The 21,463-nt window shown below is 47.7% G+C and overlaps 1 protein-coding gene across 11 annotated transcripts in view; it reads right to left on the bottom strand.

The window, feature by feature from the left end:
- The window catches only part of caska (calcium/calmodulin-dependent serine protein kinase a), a 129,440-nt gene that overhangs the window by 10,000 nt on the left and 97,977 nt on the right, over window positions 1–21,463 (bottom strand). For 3 of the 11 annotated variants that reach the window (XM_030111548.1, XM_030111540.1, XM_030111541.1), the window contains exons 13-22: window positions 19,361–19,438; window positions 14,898–14,945; window positions 12,856–12,936; window positions 10,468–10,656; window positions 10,300–10,378; window positions 8,321–8,406; window positions 7,320–7,388; window positions 5,919–5,987; window positions 4,645–4,680; window positions 248–289 (exon numbers count right to left, since the gene is read on the bottom strand). In XM_030111548.1, coding sequence (XP_029967408.1) covers window positions 248–289; window positions 4,645–4,680; window positions 5,919–5,987; window positions 7,320–7,388; window positions 8,321–8,406; window positions 10,300–10,378; window positions 10,468–10,656; window positions 12,856–12,936; window positions 14,898–14,945; window positions 19,361–19,438 — 777 coding nt within the window. The remainder of the gene's footprint in view (window positions 1–247; window positions 290–4,644; window positions 4,681–5,918; window positions 5,988–7,319; window positions 7,389–8,320; window positions 8,407–10,299; window positions 10,379–10,467; window positions 10,657–12,855; window positions 12,937–14,897; window positions 14,946–19,360; window positions 19,439–21,463) is intronic. The other 8 variants (XM_030111542.1, XM_030111543.1, XM_030111544.1 and 5 more) reach the window with 3 other exon arrangements.

The following is a 21,463-nucleotide window of genomic DNA, read 5'->3' as shown; positions in this document are numbered from 1 at the left end:
GGTGGGAGGGGGGGGTTCGACTGCCAGGCAGAGCGCTGGCTTCCCAGGATGGTGGAATGAGAAGAAACCCCGACACACAGCTGTGTTATTAATGAGGCTCTTTACGCGCCGGCGATCACGGCACAGGCATCGTTTACGAGTCCGTCACGTCCAGGAAACAGCACTGCGCGTTCAGTGTCTTGCTCTGTTTTTTTTGTTTTGTTTTTTTTTTTTTTAAAGTTGGGGGGGTCGGGGGGGCTGTTCTTACCTTAACTGACATTTTGTCCTTGATTGCAGGTCTGGATACAGTCTAGGATTTGAAAGCATCACACACATCATGCAGCCAAACACCGAATGCAAACGTCTAGAGAGCAGCATGGCGGGCGGGGCGGGGCGGGGCGGGGCGGGGCAGGGCGGGGCGGGGCGGGGCGGGGGGAGCCAGGGTCAGGTGGAGGGAGGGGCGTGCGTTTAGTAGTGACAGCCAGGCCTGCTCTGCAGTTTGCTCCTGTCAGAATGTGGTAGAAGGAGTGACTGGAGCCTGTAATGCAGCCTGGTGTGGAGCCTCCTGCCCCCTGCTGGTCATCACATGGAACTTCAGCTCCACAGGGCCCCTCGGAGCCAGCAGGGGGGCGCAGCGTGGAGAGGCGGCGGCGGGGGCGGCGGCGATGGGGGGTGTCAGGAGGGAAACACGTACGGCCACACTGGGAGGGGATGAGCGTTACGGGTCACACAGGTGAAGCTTTAACAGTTAGATGCTGCAGGTTCAGATTATCTTTCTTTGAAGAACTCAAATTAACTTCCAGTTAAAATGCTGACGGTTTGATTCCCGATCCATTAATGTGCTGATGTGTCTTTGGGCACTGAACCTCCAGCCGATCCCACTGGTGACTGAACACCAGGTTTGATGTGTGAAAGTCATTAAATCTGAGTCAGGAAGCCGAAAAGTAAAATGTGCTGTAATGCTCCATTTCCCAGACTGAAGTCAGACTGTTTTTATCTGTTTGGTTTGTCTGATAACTTCAATGAAGCAGTGACTCATATACGACCTTCAGGGGTTGACTGTGAGTTTAGGAATTGATTTTAAGATTTTACTGCTTGTTTTTCAGGCCCTGGATGGTCTGACTGTTCGCATCTTTATCGCCTGGCTTTACTTAAAGGGATACTTCCACATTTTGGCAAATTGGCCCATTGAGTACAATTCCTTAGTCATTTCGAACAGCATACTTACTGTTTTTGTGAGGGCGAGCTGTTGTTTATTCAGAGGTGAGTTGGGGAAGGTTTTCGGGACGGACACAATGGAAGTGGATGGTATTTTTGGTTCCCCTCATCAAACTCATCAAATACACAATCCAACAACCCCAAAACACTTTGGTGGACACGTTATAATCCGCACATTCACTACGCTGTGGAACACCAACAAATAATATTGTAGCGTTACGACACTGAAGCAAATACTGGGAACTACTTTTTCTTTTGAAATCACTACGCCCAGACGCCATGTTTAGTAAGTATTTCTGTCTCAGCAATCTTCGCAAAAACAACTCAATCTGGTAATTTTGCATTAATATTTCACAGCGTAGTGAATGTGCGGATTATAACGTGTCCACCAAAGTGTTTTGGGGTTGTTGGATTTTGTATTTGATGAGTTTGACGAGGGGGAACCAAAAATACCATCCACTTCCATTGTGTCCGTCCCGAAAACCTTCCCCGACTCACCTCTGAATAAACAACAGCTCGCCCTCACTAAAAAGGTAAGCATGCTGTTCGAAATGACTAAGGAATTGCGCTAAATGGGCCAATTTGCCAAAATGTTGAAGTATCCCTTTAACTTGCTTGATTTTAATTGTATTATTGTATGGTCTGTATTCTATTTGTTCTTAATGTTGTGCACTTCGCATCCGTGTTCTTGGAAAGTGCCATACAAATGAAGTCATTACTATTATTATGAAATCAAAATGTACCGGTACATACCACCTGTGACCACTAGGTGTCACTGTATGACAACAGAAAGCTGCTACGGCACAGCAAAAAAACTCATTACTGCTGTATTTAAAGGTATGATGGACGATTTTCTAGAAAAAGTCGAAGCCAAACGTCTGTTACTCGCTTTGTAAACGCGCATGCGCCAGACCGTCCTACCTGCTCTGCTGCTCCTACGAGCCGCTTGACGGCGTGACGCTTTCTTCAGCGTGATTGACATGTCGTAGGGCCAATAGTTGACACTCGCATCACGCCATTCATTGGCTAAAACATCGTTCATTATACCTTTAAGTGACAGAGCAGGAAAAACAGAAAAATTTCTCCCAAAAAACAAACATTAAGAGCAGAATCAAGTTCAATCGTGGGCTTAAAGCTGAGAAACAGATTCCCAGAAGGTTCGGGAGCAGCAGCTGCTGGACCTGGATGATCAACGCCTACATCTGGAAATGGAGGTTTAAATGAGTCTCGCGTTTTTTTTTCCTTTTCATGATCCAGTTTTTGACGGATGTCATTTTCAGTCTGGGAAACACGGGAGCTGAAGTCCGGTCGTGTTTCACTGCACAGAGCTCCAGGGTTATTTGGGGGTCTTTGGGTTCTGCAGGGTGAAACAATGCCAGTGCCGGAGTGACACGGAAAGAGTTCAGCAGAGGAAGAGTGAAGTGTGATGACAGCAGAGAACTGCTGGTCCAAGCCTGGCAGAACCCGGAGAGACCAGGTCCAGTCAGACCAGAGCCAGGCCCCGTTCTCACGGCAGCGTTTCCAGTGAAAACAGGCTGATGCTTGTGTTTCGACAGTTGCAAGTCCGAATCCCACCATATTCTCCGGGTTACAGAAACTCGCTGAGATGTGATTCTGTCAGTTTATTCACTTTCCACAGAACGGAATGGGAAATAACTGAGTTTATTTACGCTTTCATCATCTGAAAATCCCATTCTGTACTTTCAATTAAACTTTTTCTTCTTCCCATTTCTATACACTTCCTCGACCCAGTAGACCCGGTTTTATCATTCTAAACTCCACATGTGGCGACCTTCACATGTGATGTGGTGAAACCTGGATGTGTTAAATAAAAGGTGTGTGTGTGTGTGTGTGTGTGTGTGTGTGTGTGTGTGTGTGTGTGTGTGTGTGTGTGTTGCAGTGTTAGTCTCAGATCTGTGGCCTCCTCCATCACAGCTGCGTCTGCATCGCCACCCCGGCTGCTCTCCTCTGCCTCTTTAAAAAGGAAGCATTATGTTCTCCAGATCAATAAAATCTCATTTCCTCCAAACAAATGGCCGCTGGACTCCAGATGCTCGGTGTCTCTGCTCTCTCTGCTGTGATAAAAGCTCCACAGCTGCAGCCTATTCCGGTCTGAAGCACTGAGTTTAAATGTCACACAGTTTTGGCGTGGACCCAGAATGTTTTGAGTTTGAGAGTTGGATTCAGCTGTTTCAGTAATGTTTTCATATTTATCGAGAATAAAGAGAAACTCATTAGAGACATTTTCACTGCATTTTGCTCCAGAAGGTTTCATTAAAATTGGATTTAAGTTGAGATTGGAGTCATTTTCAGTAGTCATTGTTTGGCTTTGTAAAGTAATAAAGACATTTTCATCATCTGCGTAACGACAAATCTCAAAGTTTAAACTTAAAGGTTATTATGGAACAATTTTACAGGTCTGGTTTGTCCGAGATGAAATGAGGCTGAATGTGGCCCCTCAGCTGAAATAGATCAGACACTCCTCGTCTCACTTTCCCAGCTGGCTCGCCATGACTTTCCTTTGCTGACTTTTGTTTGTGTTTTACTTAAAGGTGCTGTGTAGGCAGGATTCCGCATCTCCGCCATCTTGCTTAGGGTTACCTAAGCATGATGGCGATTTGACCCATCTAAGATGGCGATTTGAAACCCAGCACAGCCAATCCTGTCCTGTTTTCTCTGACATCACGCCCTTACGCAAGTTAAGCCCCTCCCACAAGAACGCGCGACGAACCCCCCTCGACCAATCACGGTTAGAGCCTCATGGACTCTTCTGATTGGTCAAAGATACCTGGAGCTGTCGAGATTCCTTTTCAGCTCAGAACAGAGACAGATGGAAACGCTGCGCCCTCGCGGTAGTGCAATTATGCTACACTCCTAAAGGATTATCAATGGATACTCTAACATTTAATCCAAAGAAAACACAGAAAAATTAGCATTGACTAGCACAATCCTGCCTACAGCAGCTTTAAAATTTAGATTTTATGACAAATCAACTGAGGCTGATGTGCTGTGAAGCATAAAGATAAGTTCCTTCAGCAGCATGTCCAAATAAACATGTCCCAAAACCTTCCGTTAAATTCTCCGAACTCACCACGTCATTCTGAGTACATCTCCTGTAAAACACATGCAAACTATGTGTTGCGTGATTGTGCAATCTCTGCACACTTTCTGCAGAATCTTAGCAATTTGGTGAAGAAGAAGAAGAAGAAGAAGAAAAAGAAGACGACTTTTTTTTTACATGGATTGACTCTTTTCTCCCATGTCATCGACGTTGTTTTCAGTGTTCTGCCATTTCCGTGTAAACGTGCACTGTTTTCAAAACCCTGCCTTGTAAACGGGAAAGTTTTCTGAGGTGAAACGTGTTTTTTCACTGGAAACGCTGTGCAAACGGGGAATGAGTGAAGGGAAGGGCAGGAAGCGGTGAGTAGAGGCGGGCGGCCTGGTTACCTGTCTCCCTTTGGGCTGGATGGTGGACGGCAGGTCCTGAGGAGGGAAGCCATCGGAGGAAACAGCCGGTTAGACACGACAGAACAGCGACTTCAGAACATGCACATTTGGAAGAAGACGACAAAACAAAGCAGGAGTGCAGACAGAGGAGAGTGGGACAGAGAAAGAGAGTGATCGTCGTCTGTTAAAGCAGGCAGAGAGCGAGCCAAGCAGCAGCAGCAGCAGCAGCGGCGGCAGCAGCAGCAGCGCAGCGTGTCGGTCTGGAGCCTCAACCAGGAAGCAAAGGTGCTGCGACGCCCACCGGCCACCGGAGCGGCGCTGTGGAGCGCAGCGGGGTTCAACAGAGGCACACCAATTTGCTAACTGAGATATCGGACAGGTGGGGGCCTTCGGCTCAAACAGATGAACGGGTGGGGGTGGGGGGGTCTCAGGAGCGACTGGGGGGCTTCGATCTGGAACAGGGGTCTGCAACCTCCTCAGAGTCCGTGCGAGAGACTCCACTTCCTGCTGCTTCTCTTTCTTGATTAACTTTGACGATACAGCTTTAAAAAGATCCACATTTTTATGCCTTCATCAATCCACTCGTTTCAATAAATTCATTTCTTTTAAGATTCCGAGAAATAAACCGTTCAGGCGGCCATCTTGGAATATGTGCGTCATGGCGACAGGACATGCATGAACTGAATTAACTGAAAGATACAAGAAGTAACTAATTTATTATAAAAACAATAAAGTCATTCCTAATTTTCCCTGAAGAAATATTCCCTTAATAAACTTTGGCAAAGTTTTTTCTTTCAAAATGAGAGTTGTGTGATGAAACAACTCCGATGGGCGGGGCCAGACGTCACACTTCCTGGTTTCAGAGCCATGGGGGCGTTATGTGACATATTATCACATATTGCACCTTTAAAATCAGAGTAAAGCAGCCACTGACTTCAGATGGAATCCAGAAAAATTACTTTCCTTCAGAATCAGGTGTTTGAAAGGTCCTTTTTTTACTCTTTTTAAAGAGGATTTAATTTTTATTCTGAATTAAAGGAGAATCTAAACTGTCATGCAAAGCTTGCAAAGCAAAACTTCAATCACGTGACTTTTGCTAACGAGGCTGCAGACCCGCCGCCATCACAACCGAAATAAACAAGAGGAGAAGCAACGGACAGAAGAGGAAATACAACATGGATATGACGCGTGAGATCCACCGGGGGCGGGGGGCAGAAGGCATGGTGATGGCTCTGTATGGGGGGGGGGTCTCTGGGGGGGTCAGGGGTCCTTACCAATATAGAACTGTTAATGCTGGAGTGGCCGTTGGCAGGGGACTGCCTGGACGTGTTGGGGGACTCTTTCTGAAATAAGACACACAGGTCAGCAACACACACACACTCACTCTCACACACACACACACACAGAGTGGGGAGGGGGTATAGAGAGACGCATTACAAGCAGCCCTGCTCGCCGCCTGCACTGCCCCCCACTCCACCACAGGGGGGCGCTAGATGAACACGAGACAGATGAAGCTGAAGCCCAGCGAGGGCTCAGTGTCTGCTGAGTGGTTTTGGAGTCACCAACGAGACGCGAAGCTTCCGCCTTCAGAGCCACCAGAGGAACGTGGAGCAGCTTGACGTGTGAGCAGACGCTGAGGGACGCCTCGGCAGACGACTGGTAACCTGTGGTTAGAGTCGGTTGTTCTTTGTCTGCAGAACTCAAAGCAGGTCTGTGGTCTGAATGTCACTTTATGTCGCAGAAACCACAGAAACCACGTCACTTCCTACTTCAGGCGCGGCTCTGGCTTCCTGTGTTTTTTTCTTTTAGACCATGTTAAAGATAATTCCACTGCTTACAGATCTGGTGAGAAGATGACCTCTGTCCTGAAAAGACCTTTCAGTCCCGCTGGGTTTAACCTCTCAGGACTTTTCTTCCTCAACTACTGTCTATAGATACCTCCTTTTCCTAAAAAGTGACATTTTGATAAGAACATGATACCTTTACTACCTTTACTACATAAGTGTGAATGCTCGTCTGTCAAAGACTTGAGAACAGACTCAGGAATCACCACACCAAACGCTGCACAGCATAATGAATACAATGTGAAACTGTGTCAATAAAACACTGGAGAGAATAATTCAGTCCAAACGGCACCGTAAATGAAAGCCGACCACTTCATTAAGGACCCTTGAATTTCATCTGGTTCATATAAACCTGGTTTTATTGGCGCTGCTCTGCTCGCTGTTTATTAACTCCCATCAGGCCCGAGGCCTCCAGCTCCCCCCCCTCGGATCCAGCTTCACGTTTGACGGAGTAAAGATCTGGAGTCACGTCTTCTCAAAGAGACGTCCCCGCAAACCACAGAAACCAGGATGTGTGTGCGGCGTGTGCAGGCGTAGTGGACGGAGTGTGTTCAGCGTCAGACGGGTGGCGCTCAGGGCGCAGAGAGGGGGGAGGACGAGGAGTTCCGGTATCTTGGTTGTGAAATTGGTGTGCAAGAGTGTCTGACCAAGCCCCAGCGAAACAGCAAAACACACACACGCACACACACACGCACACGCACGCACACACACACATGCTCAGTAACCAGGCGAGCAGTTAGTAACCAGATCAGGAGCTTCAATCAGCTGTAAATATGAAGGAGGAGGAAGAGGAGGAGGAATCGTAGAGGGAGGAGGAGGAGGTGGTGTTACCTCACACGACGAGCCCTGCGACCGGTAACTCGGCACGATTTTGAAGGTGATGCTGCCTCGCATCTCTTTCTGTGGACACACACACACACACACACACACACACACACACACACACACACACACACACACACACAGTCAGGTTAATGTCATCCCAGAACAGCCTGTTGTCCTGAAACGCTCTTGCAGGTGTTGGCTGCGTTTTGATGAAACCTCTCCGTCACGTCGCCTCGTCCAGCCTGACCGGATCCACAGCCGCTGATTCCTCCACTAGCTCACTTGTTTTAATGAGACGACGAGGTGTCGCCCGTTTCCATGGAAACGGGCGTCGATTTGAAAATGCTGGCATGTAAACGTGAAACTTTCCTGAACCGGTGTGTTTTCACTGAAACGTGGTTGTGGAAACAGGGCCTGAATATGAAAATCTGACTTCTTGTTTTTTTTTTTTTTTTTCTCGACTTACATGTAAATCACAGTCAGCGGTTTATTTTACTATTTCAATTGTTTGTTTTTTTTTATTCTAAAGCAAACCTTTAGGACTGTATCTATCTGATCTACATCTATATCTCTGTGGTTGGTTGAAGTATTTTTTTTTACCCTTCCATGAAACTCGTCTGTGGAAAATTCATCTTTTACAGGCCTTTTTCTGTTTTCCTTTTTACACCGTGCTTTTAGGAATGTAATTATTTAATTAAAAGCAATCACCAGGTTCAACATATTAATTCAAGCTTTTCGGATTAATGAATAGAAACCCACATGCAGGCTACACATTCACGTAAGGAAATAGAAAAAAAATGTGATTTTCTTTTTTTATGACTGCGGAAGAAAAATGACCCATTTTCAGGCTTTTTTTCCACTTTTCTTCACAACATCTTCTGAATCCTAAACTTTGCAGGTTTCTGTAAAAGTGTGTGAAGTCGCGCTGCCAGCCACTTTATCTAAAAGCTTTCTGAACAAAACACACACGCACATAGACACACACACACACACACACACGAACTGACCAGCATCTTCTGCAGCTGCTCCACCGTCTGATTGGCCACACTGATGCTGTTGATTTCCCTGATCTCGTCTCCGACGTGCAACGTTCCTGCAAGACACGAGAGAAGTGAGACAGGAAGGAGAGAACGGCGACACGCACACGCACACGCACACGCACACGCACACACACACACACACACACACACACACACACACACACACACACACACACACACACACACACACACACACACACACACACAGAGTTCTCTGTGAGTGAAGTACAGTTAGCACATACAAACAGACAGGATTCATCAGCAGGAGTGTAAATGGGTGAAACGTCGTCTTTTTTTGCGTCCTGTGTGCAAAAAATGCTAAATGCTTCTGGAAAATGATTTTCTAATAGCAGGAAAACAACGAAAACAACAGACAGATGGATATCTTTAGCATAAATGCCCCATGGGAGCCAATAAACACATTAAAAAAATCAGTTCTCTGTGAGGAAAATGACAAATCGCTCATCCTTTTCAGGATCTTGTTGCCTTATTTAACTGTTCTTTAAATAATTTGATGGGTTTTTGCAGGAAACTGCTAAAAGTGGCAGATATTGCTCAGAATATGAGGATATCAGGATGTTTTCCAGTACATCCAGAAGGAAACGAGCCTGATCCAGAATCAGGGCTTCTGCATGTAAAGTTTTACTGAGTCCAAACCGATCAGTTTCTTATGGACAGATCCTCGATCGGGGCTTTACTGTGTGGAGTGTAAAGGCTCCCGGTTCACACGGACTCAGACTGCAGAGTTCCTGGGACCTTCTAGAACACACACTTTGCACTGGAGCTGAGATTCTTGCTCTGAACATCCTGAATCATGATCCCTTCACAGGTCGACCAGCCTTCAGTGTGTTTATTCCAGCCAGAGGATCATGACACACACGTCCGCCCTCTCGTGACCTTGAGCACCACCAGAGGTCAACGGCTCTCGGATCTTTGCGGTATTTTCAGCGACATGAAAAGCTTTCCGTTGGAACGTTCCCTCCTCCGCGCTGTGTGTCAGTTATTTTCATGTGCTGCAGCATTTCCCATTGTTCTCTCAGAGCCGTTACACCGACACGTCGTCGTCGAAGCCAGAGCCACGGATCGGCGCTCGTGTGTTAAATGGTTTCAGCGCTGCTCTCGCCGGTCCACTTTACGTTTACAGATTCAGATTTGTGCCCGGCTGTTTGTATGGAAATGGGATGAAAGCAATAAAACACCATAAACGCTGCCATGAGCAGCCATTTTCAGTATTGATTTCTCAGTATATTCAAGAGTTGTTGGCCTCGTGAAACAGCAGAAAACAATAACGGCTTCTCCTCAGAGACGGGTAAACAGAGCGCAACGTCTGCAGGCCGTAAAGCGTCGGGTCTGTTCAAGCGGCGTCAACTCAGGACGACGAGTCGACGGTTCGAGTCCAGACGGTGACTGGTGGAAAGTCTGCAGACGTCCAGGAAAAACCCAGAGGCCCCGAAAATAAAACACACCGTCCAAAACAGCTTGTTGTTGCCTTTCAGGACAGTTCACAATGAAAATCCACTCCAAACGTTAATATTATAGAAAACAGACATCCATCTGGACAGAACACCAAGAAGTACTGTTACTACGGCGACTATGAACCATCCAAATACCATCCTATTAAATTTTATACACCTGAAATCACTGCAATACGATACACAGCTTCATACTCTCAAAAACACCACAGAATTATCACAATAAGGAGTTTTATAGAGACAAAAATATCCTCTAGTTCTATTAAAAATCCTACAGTTATCACTACTATCACACTGTCCGGATCCCATCGAACTTTCACAGTAGAAAACATTTTAACATCGAGTCTGAGTGTTTCGGAAAAGACGCGTTTTCCCCCGTTTCCACGGAGATGCAGCATTTTCAAAACGTTGTGTTTTCAGCGGCTCTGAGCAGCGTGGAAAAGACCGTGTTCTGACGTGTAAGCCGAAATTCACCTTGTCTGTGGATCATCCCCCCGTGCATGATCCGGGCCACGATGCAGTGGTTGGAGTCGTTCATCTTGAGCGTGATGCCCTGCGGGGAAGGAACCACGGAGACACGGTCAGCACCGCGGCCAGCCCTGCAAAGCCCCGCCCCCAGCCCCGCCCCCCCCAGCGACCCACCATGGGCTCGTCCGTGTTCTTCTGGAACTGGACCAGCCGGACCCGGGTCACGTTCTCCAGGTCCATCTCGCCGTTGGCGCTCTCCGGCGAGTCTCCGTTCAGGTACGGCGAGGTGGGCGGCGGCGTCACCCGCAGGGCCTCGTCGCTGTAAACTTCGTGGGCCACCACGTCGTGGGCCTGCAGCAAGGCCTGCAGACAAGACCAGGACCTGAGAGGGGCGTCCGGACCGGGGAGGCACCGACAGCACAGTCTGATCAACACTGATACTGATACGGGGGCTCAGGCTCGGGCTCCGAACTGGACCTGGAACCAGCTGTGGCTCCGAACTGGACCTGGAACCAGCTCGGTGGGAAAGGGGCCCCTGGCAGCTCGGCTTTGACGTTAGCCTGATAGCAGCCAGCTAGCTCGCTGTCATTGACTCTTCTCGGGTCTCAGCGTTGTGTCGCCACTCTGAAGGAATTCGTTTGAAAATCAGCGTTTTCTTTGAAAGTTTCACCATTTGCTCGGTGGTTTGGAGCCTCTGGCGGACAGGTTTTGGCCCCCGGGCCTCATGTTTGACACCCCTGGTCTCAAGTTCTCCTGTTGGGAGACTTAGCCTTATTTAGCAGCTTCAGCTCAGACCTGAAGACGAACAAACTGCTCCGAGCTTCAGGAGCCTCAACGTTACGCCGACACCGCAGGGGGGCAGGAGGAGGGGCAGCTCGGAGCCACAGCTGCCTCAAGCAACATGTCCAACAGAATCAGGGACATAAAGGGTGTGTGTGTGTGTGTGTGTGTGTGTGTGTGTGTGTGTGTGTGTGTGTGAGGGAGGTTCACTGCATGCTGTGTGGGAGAGCTGAGAAAAAAAGCAAGTGAGAGAAGATGAGGAAGAAAGAAAGAAAGAAAGAACGAGGGAACAGACCAGAGGAGAGCAGGAAAGTTTTAAAAACTCAGGTGGATTTTTTTAAAAAGGAGCAGAAAGAAAACACTGAAACACTCAGCTTCATGTTTCTACTGGAAAGAAATCCAAAATCAGAGCTTTTTTTTTTTTTTTTGGTCTTGTTTTCATTCAAATATCTTTTCACAAAATAAAAGCATGTTGGAAATTAGACTTCTGTTTGATATTAAAACATCATTAAGTCATATGAAAACTGATTTCAACATTTGGGCTCCAGAATAAACTTCCTGTCAAAACTGTCCGAATTTCATGTGAAACAAAACAAGGATTTGTTCTTATTCAATAAGAAACGATACGTCATCCTGTGAAATAATGGTAACTTAGCTTTTGGAGAAGAGATAACAGCGAATATTAATAAGAAAACAGTGAATGTTGAGTTAGTTTCAGTGCAGTAAGACATTTTAAAATACATGAACTTCCATGATAAAAAAAACAACAACAATAATAATAATAATAATAATAATAATAATAATAATAATACATTAAAGGTGCATTAAGGAGTTTTTCAACTTCAACTGTGGCTTCCAGCACTGCCACAGCTCCACACAGACCCACCAGGCAGAAGACACTTAAATTTTACTCGAGCGCTACTAAAAGAGCGAGGAAGGAGTTCCCCTCTTCCGTGGACACAAGCCACAGACACCGTTTCATTAAGCTGCAGTTACGTCCAAGGCCTGCAGGGGCCGCTGTTTCACATAAAACGTGCAAACTCCTTAATGCACCTTTAAAATCTACTAAAATGTTCATAAATTATCATTTTTCTTTCTTTGGCTCTGAGAAAAACTAACAACTGCACATAGAAAAATAATGAATATATGAATTAAATCCTGCGTCTTTCATTCCAGTGGGAGCGCCACCATGTTTAAAACTCATCATTTTTGTGCCAAAGAAGTTGTGTGTTTACAAGATAAAATGTTGAAAACGACCTTCTTGTTTTGGTGCTGTTTGTCTGTCTGGTGCAGCGTTTCGCTCAGATAACCTCCTCCTCTCCTCCTCCTCCTCCTCCTGCTCTCCATCCTGCTGTTCCTCTGTGTCGTCGGTTCTCCCTGAACTCTCAGGAATGCGGGTCGTGTCAGTTTGCGCTGGCGTAGCGCGGTGACGGCGCCGGGCCCCCCGACCCGCCACATCAGGCCCCGCAGCCTTACTGACCCCCGTCCACGCTGCGAGTGTGTGACTGGTGTGTAGACGTGTGCGTACATGTGGACATGTTCGTCCAGTCAGATGAAGCAGACGTTCTTCCATCGGCCCATCATGAGCAGAAGTACTGACCACGGCCGAGGTCACCTGGTGTTTCAAATCTCAATCCGTCTGCAGCCTGAAACAAATCCCACTGAGCCTCGACTTTCCTGACTCACATCTCCAGGATCAAAATTCACAGAAGGTGGAGCTGCTGCTGTTCCCCCCCCCCCCCCGCCCCCGCCGCAGGCCGGTGAAGTCGGGGAAACACTCACCATGAAGTGCGGCTGCGTCAGAATCCGGCGGAGCTCCTTGGCTTCGTGGTTCTCCGGGTAGCAGGAGATCTCTTCCAGGACCTGAGGACCCAGAGAGGCAGAGAGGAGCGCTTTAAGCCACCACCACCACCCCACCCGGACCCCCCGACACCTCCACCCGCTCAGAGTCAAGGAATCTGGCCGAGGCCGGCTCCGCCCCCTGGCCTCTGGACGCCACTCGGTTTGATGTCGGCTCCAGTTATGTTGCGCCTGACTGGTGAATGTGGCGTTGTGGAGGTGAGGCCTCTGGGGGGGTGGAGGGGGTGGAGGGGGTGGAGGGGGCGTTACCCTCCAGCACCTCCAGCACGGGACATGAGAATCGACGTCCAGGTAATCGTCACAGAGACCGTCTGAGTTCCTGAGCGGCTCGTGAGTTAAAATCCCGTTACGATCGTCACATACGAGACCGACTGAGTTCCTGCTCCTTCGTTCTTCTTATTCTGACGCCTGCCAGCGAGGCGGCTGTGGATTAGTGTGTTGTCTTGGTAGAGCAGGTCGTCTCTCAACCACCAGGCTGCAGGTTCGATCCCACACGTCTCCCTGTTCACTGATTAGGAACTTATTCAACTGATTCCAGAAAATCTGTGAAAGCAGCTGAAAGAGCTAAAGAAGTGAATGAATATAAAGATCTGGTTATTTTATCCTAGAAAATTAAAACAGAAACTTAAAACTACAAAAAGGAAACAGAAATGCAGCTAAAATTCCCCTCACAGAGCTTCTGGAGGCGGAAACCCATCAGTTCACAAACTCTTGAATTACAGAACGATGTAGATTATCCATAGATTAGATTACAGAAGAAAAGGGCTATGGCCAGGATTGATGGTTAAATGGGTGGGATCTTCATTTTCATTTGTGGAAGTGGTGACGTGTATTTTTAAGTTTAAACTTAATTCTACTCAGTCTTGAACACTTTCCTCCTCCATAGAGCTGTCACTACAAAGAGGCGGGGCATCAACAAAGGGGCGGGGCATCAACAAAGAGGCGGGGCATCAAGTTAGTGTAGGAAAAGCAGGAACCGTCATGGGACGACCGAAGCACGACTCATGAACTAAATATCACTCCGCTCAGAATGGAATAGAGCTGAATTACAGATGTGACCACAGGCGCCGTGGAGGAATTCACTGGGTGGACTTTTGGTGTTTAGGTGAGTGAAAAGAGACCTTTCTACAAGCTACAGATGTAGTAAATCAAGGTCAGAGCGAGATGAAGCGATAACCCTGGTGATCTTACAGCCTCAATCACAGATCACAGCAGATCACAACTTTACTACGACCATGTTTCTGGAATTCGCTGCTGATGATGGAGGATCACGTGGTGGAAAAGTTTTATTTTAACTGAAATCCATTCCTGTTCCTAAGCTGTGGACATGTGTTTGTATCTGCATCCTTTCACAGCCTTTCTGGTCTTTCTTGTTCCTTTTTTCTCCAGTCACACACGAGCTGTTCTGCTCCACACTGCCGCCGCAGGCCATCGGTGGGATTGCTTTATCTGAGTCCCTGAAGAGACTTCATACAGCGATGAGGAGCCGCATCAGTGTGGGATCGATGAAGCACTTCATCATCAGCGTCACAGCCCGGTTCAGCCGGTTCGGCCTGGTTCAGCCGGTTCGCCCGGTTCAGCCGGTTCGGCCCGGTTCAGCCGGTTCGGCCCGGTTCAGCCGGTTCGGCCCGGTTCAGCCCGGTTCAGCCGGTTCGGCTCAGTTCGGCCCGGTTCAGCCCGGTTCAGCCGGTTCGGCGCGGTTCGGCTCGGTTCAGCCCAGTTCAGCCGGTTCGGCTCAGTTCGGCCCGGTTCAGCCCGGTTCAGCCGGTTCGGCCCGGTTCGGCCCGGTTCAGCCGGTTCGCCCGGTTCAGCCGGTTCGGCCCGGTTCAGCCCGGTTCAGCCGGTTCGGCGCGGTTCAGCCGGTTCGGCCCGGTTCAGCCGGTTCGCCCGGTTCAGCCGGTTCGGCCCGGTTCGGCCCGGTTCTAGAGTGTGGTGAGGACGTCTGTGGTGAGGTGAGGTCTTACATATTCCAGGAGTTTCAAAGCGCCACCCGCTCCACCTCTGAAGGAACTCTTGAGTGGAGGAAGACACAGGGAGAAGAGTTACACACATGGCCTTTTCGGAGGTCGGGTCAATGTGCCGAGGTCAGTAGAGACGGACGAGGACGAGAAGGCGTGAGGACACGGCGCTGCCAGAGCGTCCAGACACTGGGAGGTTAGTCATCTACAGCCGAAGGAGATTAGTGAGCAGAGAACCAGCGCAGCGGCGGAGAGGCAGGCGACAGAAGCCAACAGAAGAAGAGAGGCAGTTTCCCTGGATGAAGACAGCTTCTGCTGCAGAGGACAGTCCTCTGGTCTCACAGCCAGAATCAAACCGGCCCCGGACTCCGTTCCCCCTCCACAGTCCGAAGACGTGCAGCCATAAGGCCGACTGTTGCTCCTAAGGCTCCGTTTATGAGACGCTGTCCAGTAAAGCAGCAAACTTCTGCTGCATTTTCATCCTGTGCTTCAGTGGAACCAGAAGAACCCAGAGGAAGCAGGACTCACTGGGTCTCCGTTCTCCACAAACAGCAGCAGCGCTAACGAAGCTCACAGGAGATGGAAGCTGAGCGCACGAGAGGCGGCTGCGTCGGAGAAACGCGAAGCCGCCTCCGTCAGGGCGGAGCGTATCGGCGCTCGTTAGCCAGGTCTGCCTGACATGAAGCAAAACCCACATAAAAACCCGCCGCTCGCCTTAAACGGCTTCCTCCACCCTCCTCCGCCTCAAACAGCTCTGGGATTCACGGCGGCCGCCCCGCTCGCTCACACTGCACGCTTTTTAATTGCTCCCTCAACAAAGCGCACAGCAGTTTGAGCAGCCGCCCGCAAAAAATAAATAAAATAAAAAACTCACAAAGCGCAGCACTGATTCCCAGTTTACCCTCACACACTCCTCCCTGCATCCACACAAACACACACACACTCTGAGATAATCCACCTCTTTTAGCTCAACACAAACAGCTACAGCTGAGTGGAATCCTGCTGTTGTGGCAATGAAATTTACCCAGAATTCTTAGCCAAGTGGAGAAATGGAATATGATTTGAATAAACTGAGTTAAAAGTGAGGAAATGTGTTTGGTAGATTATTTTAAAGTTGAATCAAAGCTTCTTCGCAGTCAACGTGATCACTGGGAAACCCGATTGCTTCTTTTTTTTGTTTCTGACCAGATTAAAACATTTTACTCCAGTTTTGAACTTATTTTCTACCTTCTGTTCTGTATTTTAAATCCATCTATCTATCAATCATGTGAGGTTTTGCATTGTGAACACAGAACTCTAAGTAAAAACCGTTTCTTTGCCTCACATGTCTCAGTAATCCTCAGTAAGTCAGACTCTGACAACATTTTCTTCCGTCTGAAAGTCCTGGTTAGCATCGACTCCCAGCTGCCGTTAAAACAGAGGAATGGCCTCTTAAATTGATCCTGCCTTCCTGAAGGTTGCAGTAAATCAGTTTTTACTTCCGCGCTTCAAACAGAACGGGTTTTTCGCCGGAGCCCAGGATTACCTTGGACTATTATTCAGTGTGTGTCTGCAAAAAAAGTGAGACGAATGTCCACTTTCCCAGGACGCTCTTCGCCGGGAGAGCATGTCGCCGTGATGTACGACTACTGGGGGAGAGATGTGTGCAAGATTTTAATAAAAACAGGAGGTTGCATCAAAATATCGACACCAAATTGCTGTGTAACACAGACAGAAGTCATATGTGAGCCTGACGCTGTTTGGCTATAAAGAAATAACTTATATGTGGAAAAATACCATCTTCAGCCACTGGATGTGACTGTATGACAATGGAAAGCTGCTAAAGTAACAGAAAAGCCTCGATTTTACCGTATTTGACTGAGAAAAATGTCACCACACAAAAAAGCTGCAATTTAACCTGAAGACAAACAGACATTTACCAAAGAAACTGAAAGAGATCATAAGGAATTCCAAAGAGCCTGAGAAACTCACGGGACAAAAAGAGGAAAAACTGTAATCCTGATGAAAAAACAGTAATCTGAGGCCAAAACTAAATAAAAAGAAAAGTCACAGAAGACTCTGGATCACCATGCAGTTACATCTCAACATGGGGGAAATATATATATGTGACAGATAACTCCTAGTTTTCTTCTCATTCTCTTTTTCTATCTTTATTTTAAATGCTTATTCCAAAAACCTTCAGTAAAACACACCTGGTCTTTACCCTGACCGACTGCTGTATAAACTGGAGGTCAGCAATAATCACATATTATTTCATTACTTGTGATCAGATCAACGTAAATCCATTTACTCCAACAGGATCAGATCATCAGAGATCAGGAGAAAGTCAACAAATACTGTTATTCCCTAACATATCACTCTTTATATTTAGTATATTATATAATATGCTGTTTATGTAAAAAACACCAACATTTATTATATTACTATTCATTGAAAACTATATATATATATTGATGCCACATATCTGAAATTTGATTGGATAATCCAAAAAAAGAGCCAGAAAAGTTGGTGAATCCGACATAATTTCTCCCATGAATGATTAGAAAGTGATGAATTGAAGCTCTAAGTAACAAAGAATTAGGCAGAAGGATTAATCAGCCTGACAGAGAAGCTACTTCAGAGAGAAGACAAGCAGCGAGCCCAGCGTTAAAACCAGTGATTAGAGGTTAGATGAAGAAACGGAGCACAAACAGGAAGGCTGCGCTCAAAACCGCCGGCTGGACCTGAACGGCGGTGAGGTGGAGTGAGGAGACGACGGCAGCTCCGAGCCAGTTCAGCTCCGTCCGAAGGAAAACATGGAGGAGCGCGAGTGCGTCGTGGTCTGATTCTTATTCTTACGCAGCAGAACGTCACAAAACTATTTAATCTGGCAACTATCAGAGGGAAGAAATGGTCACATTCAGCTGTTTTTACAATTTAGTCTATATGAGTAATGGAAATATATCAGAGAATAAGTCGACCAATTCATATCTTTATTCTTTATTCTTGCTTAGAAATTAACAAATCTTCACTCAGCACTTTAACATCTGCAGAATAAAGGAAGTTCTGCCATCAGAATATGAAAAGCTGCTGAAGTCGACGTCATGATGCTGCCAGACGGACGTTTCTGGAATATTTTCAAATAGAAAGCCGTCTTCAGATCCATGAAGGCGACTTTTTTAAACAGAACTAAGCTTCAGTTTACACGACGTTTTAGATGAAAACATGGTTTCTGCCTTTTGTTTCAGAAAAGTTTTGCGTTTACACGACAACGTTTTGAAAAAGATGTCCGTTTCCACAGAAACGGTGTGGTGTTGACCACTAGTGGGTGCTGTTGCTTGTTTTAGCAATGAAACCACAACATGTTACAGAGAACAAGACACTCTGGAGAACAGTGACGTTCATATGGACACAACACCCAGTTGGACTGTTGTTACAGTGACTGTCAACTCTAAAACTACCAAGTCCAGCAGAGTCTGGACTGGAACCAGGACCTGGACCTGGAGGATCTGGCCTGGGAGTCACGACTCTCAGGAGGAACACGTGGTTCTTACTGTCTGTCTACTGAGCACGTGCAGAACTCCTCTTTACCCCGGAGCACATGGGCAGAAGCGACGTTTCTGCAAAGTGGAGCGGAGAGCCTGAAGCTCCAGCATTCAGGACACGCTGTGGCGGAAAGTTAACAGTGTTCTCAAAAGCACACAGCGTTTTCTTTCCTGATGAGCTCGTAATCGCTCTCCGAAGCTCTCCGAGTTCTCCGAGGCGCTTCCTTCGAGGTGTGCGCCGAGCCGAGCCGCAGACGACAGGAAGTGACTCCGTCCCAGCAGAGGTGGCCGCACGGCTCGGCTGAAGGTAAATTCAAATTAAAGCAAACCCGGCCGCGGGGCAGATAGCTCGCCTCCGGGAGGTTTAATTAATGGAGAAAGTCAAATAACTGGAGGATTAGTTTCAGGCCTGCAGAAGATTTCATTAAGTGAAGAACATTTCTGCTCGGAGACGTCAGAGTCACATTAATGGAGCCACTTTTCTTCCCACTTCTAAGACTAAAAAAGCATTTCTGTACTGTTATAGATGCTTGCTTTTTTTTAAAATATAATTTCTGTTGCTCCAAAGCACTGAACACATTTAAAGCAGATGGAAGCTGTGACTGGATGATCCTCATCTCTCTTACAAACTGATAAAAGCTTCTGAAAACGAACAAAAAAATCCAGAAAACATCAAACAAATGTTTAATGTAAAATGTTTAGAGTGCAGTTCTCTGCAGGATGTGTGTGTGTGTGTGTGTGTGTGGTTTCATTAAAAAAACAACTGACAGCATCAACTCGACGTGAACACTGCGTCACTGAACGTCGGATCTGTGCGTTTCGGTTTCCGGGCCTTCCGCCTCACCAGGACTCCCACACCGTGTTTCACGCCCGATCGAGGTCGGCGGTTGTGAGCGCAGCCGTGTCGGAGGCGGAGTCGGAGTCGGAGCGGACGAGTGGACTCACCTCTTTGGCTCGCTGCACGGCATCGCTGGGAGGGTTCCTGATCTGCGGGGAGGACCGGGTGTTGATCTTATCGTAGAGCTGAAACGGGACAAACACACGTCTGTCAGTGTGACGTTAAACACAAGCCAGCCGTCACTCACACACACATACACGCACACGCGCACACACACACACACACACACAATCAATCAATCAATCGAATCTTCCACTTCAGGCTCATTGGGACTCCTGTAGTTGAACTACCAACCTACCAACAGCACTGAGCAATAAAAAGGGAAAAAAGGGGTTTCTGGGAGTCATCCAGAGTCTAAACGGTCCATCGGTGTTCGTCTTGTCTCTTCCTCAGGTGAGTCGGCCGCTGCGAGATACCTTCGACGTGTTTAGACTGGATCCTCCACACGTCAGGTGTTACAGGTAAAGACGACGAGTCATCCAACCCCGAACGGCATTTCTGAGGAAGACGGGAGAATCCAGTCGAAACACGACGAAGATGCTCCTCACCTGGAAACGCTGGAGACTCAGTGGGACCGGCCCAGGCCTCACTTCCTTTAAACGCTTCTCTTCCACTCATCCCTCTGTTCCTTGAGCCTAAATCTGTTCCTCTGGGTGGAGGCGGAGGTGGAGGTGGAGGTGGTGCAGATTGGGTGTGTTTAGCTAATCCTCCTGCTCCTCATTCGAGCGGCTCGACGCTCCACAACACCCATCTTCTTCCACCATTTAGAGGAGTTTCAAATGTTCTCCAGGTGAACTATTTACTCCGGCTGAGGTCGACTTTTACAGTAGCAGCATTTTCCACAGAGACGAGTTCAAGTGTTTTCAAAAAGTTGCACTTAACGCACCACCAAAACACTGCCAAAGCTTTCCGGTTACCGTCTGGATTTACATGAACACATCCAGACGCACTGACGCCTACCAGCAAGTGAAAACCGCCACACGCCTGTTTTCAGGCTGCAGCAGGAAACCGAGACCAGCAGCACAAAAAACCCCGAACGGACTCAAACCAGCGACGCTCCGTTCACCGACACAACCAACCGCTGCACTGCGGTACCGAGGCCGCGAATCACGGCTGAAAACCGTGAAAATAAAGACGCTGGACCTTCTTAAAGGAAGCGGAGGAACGGCTCCTCGCCGCAGTCTGACTTCAGCTCGGCTTTCTTCTCTCTTGCTTCCCTGCAGCCGCCAACAAACAGGAGCTGTTTCCTCCACACACACACACACACACACACACACACACACAGAGAGAAACACACACAAACAGTCTCTTCAACACTCCCACACACTCGTCTGTGACGAGACCCCAGTGCAGTTTATTAGTCAGCTGGGATTTTCATCAACAGAGCCCTCGTGTGTGTGTGTGTGTGTGTGTGTGTGTGTGTGTGTGTGTGTGTGTGTGTGTGTGTGTGTGTGTGTGTGTGTGTGTGTTCAGACAGAACAGATCCCCAAACAGCTGAAACAAAGCGGCAGCTGGAGCTGGAATCAAAGCAGAGGGTGGCTTCGAGACCAGCCATTATCCCACACAGAGCCGTTTGAAGAGTCGTCTACCTGACGCTCAGGTACAAACAGGAAACAGCTCTCCTCACCGCAAAAACAACAGGAAGCCCTCCTTTTCAAAAAACACTGACCTTTAGATGTACTGTGACCAAGTTCAGCTTGTTTATGAAGATAAAACTGCACATCTGGAGCTCTGCAACTCCGAGTTACACTCGATATGATAAGATCAGAAACGTAAGGCGGTGGTTTATCCAGCTTCTATAAGGCTTCATCCAACTCAATGTTCTCCAGCAGGGATCTTCAACCAGCTTCACGCCACGCTCCGCTTTTAAACATCATGTTTCCCGCAGACCAGCAGGACGATGTGTGAAAACGCCTGAACAAGGGCTGAGCGATGCATGAAAACAAACTGACGGGAAATTGGCAACTGAAAAAAGCGCTTTTCAAAATAAAACTCAATGCAGAAGCATGGAAATTCCAAAATAAAAGTTTTTACCCGATACCAAATGATCTGGAGCCGGGCGGTTGGGGATATTCAGGGTTTGTTGACAACACAACGCTGCTCAGAGTCACTGGAAACGCAACTCTTCGAAAACAGCTCCCAAGGCAGAA

The sequence above is a fragment of the Salarias fasciatus genome, chromosome 16, assembly GCF_902148845.1.
Source record: "Salarias fasciatus chromosome 16, fSalaFa1.1, whole genome shotgun sequence".
NCBI classification, from domain to species: Eukaryota; Metazoa; Chordata; class Actinopteri; order Blenniiformes; family Blenniidae; genus Salarias; species Salarias fasciatus.
Note: the sequence above shows the minus strand (reverse complement) of the source record. Positions and strands in the feature narration are given on the sequence as shown.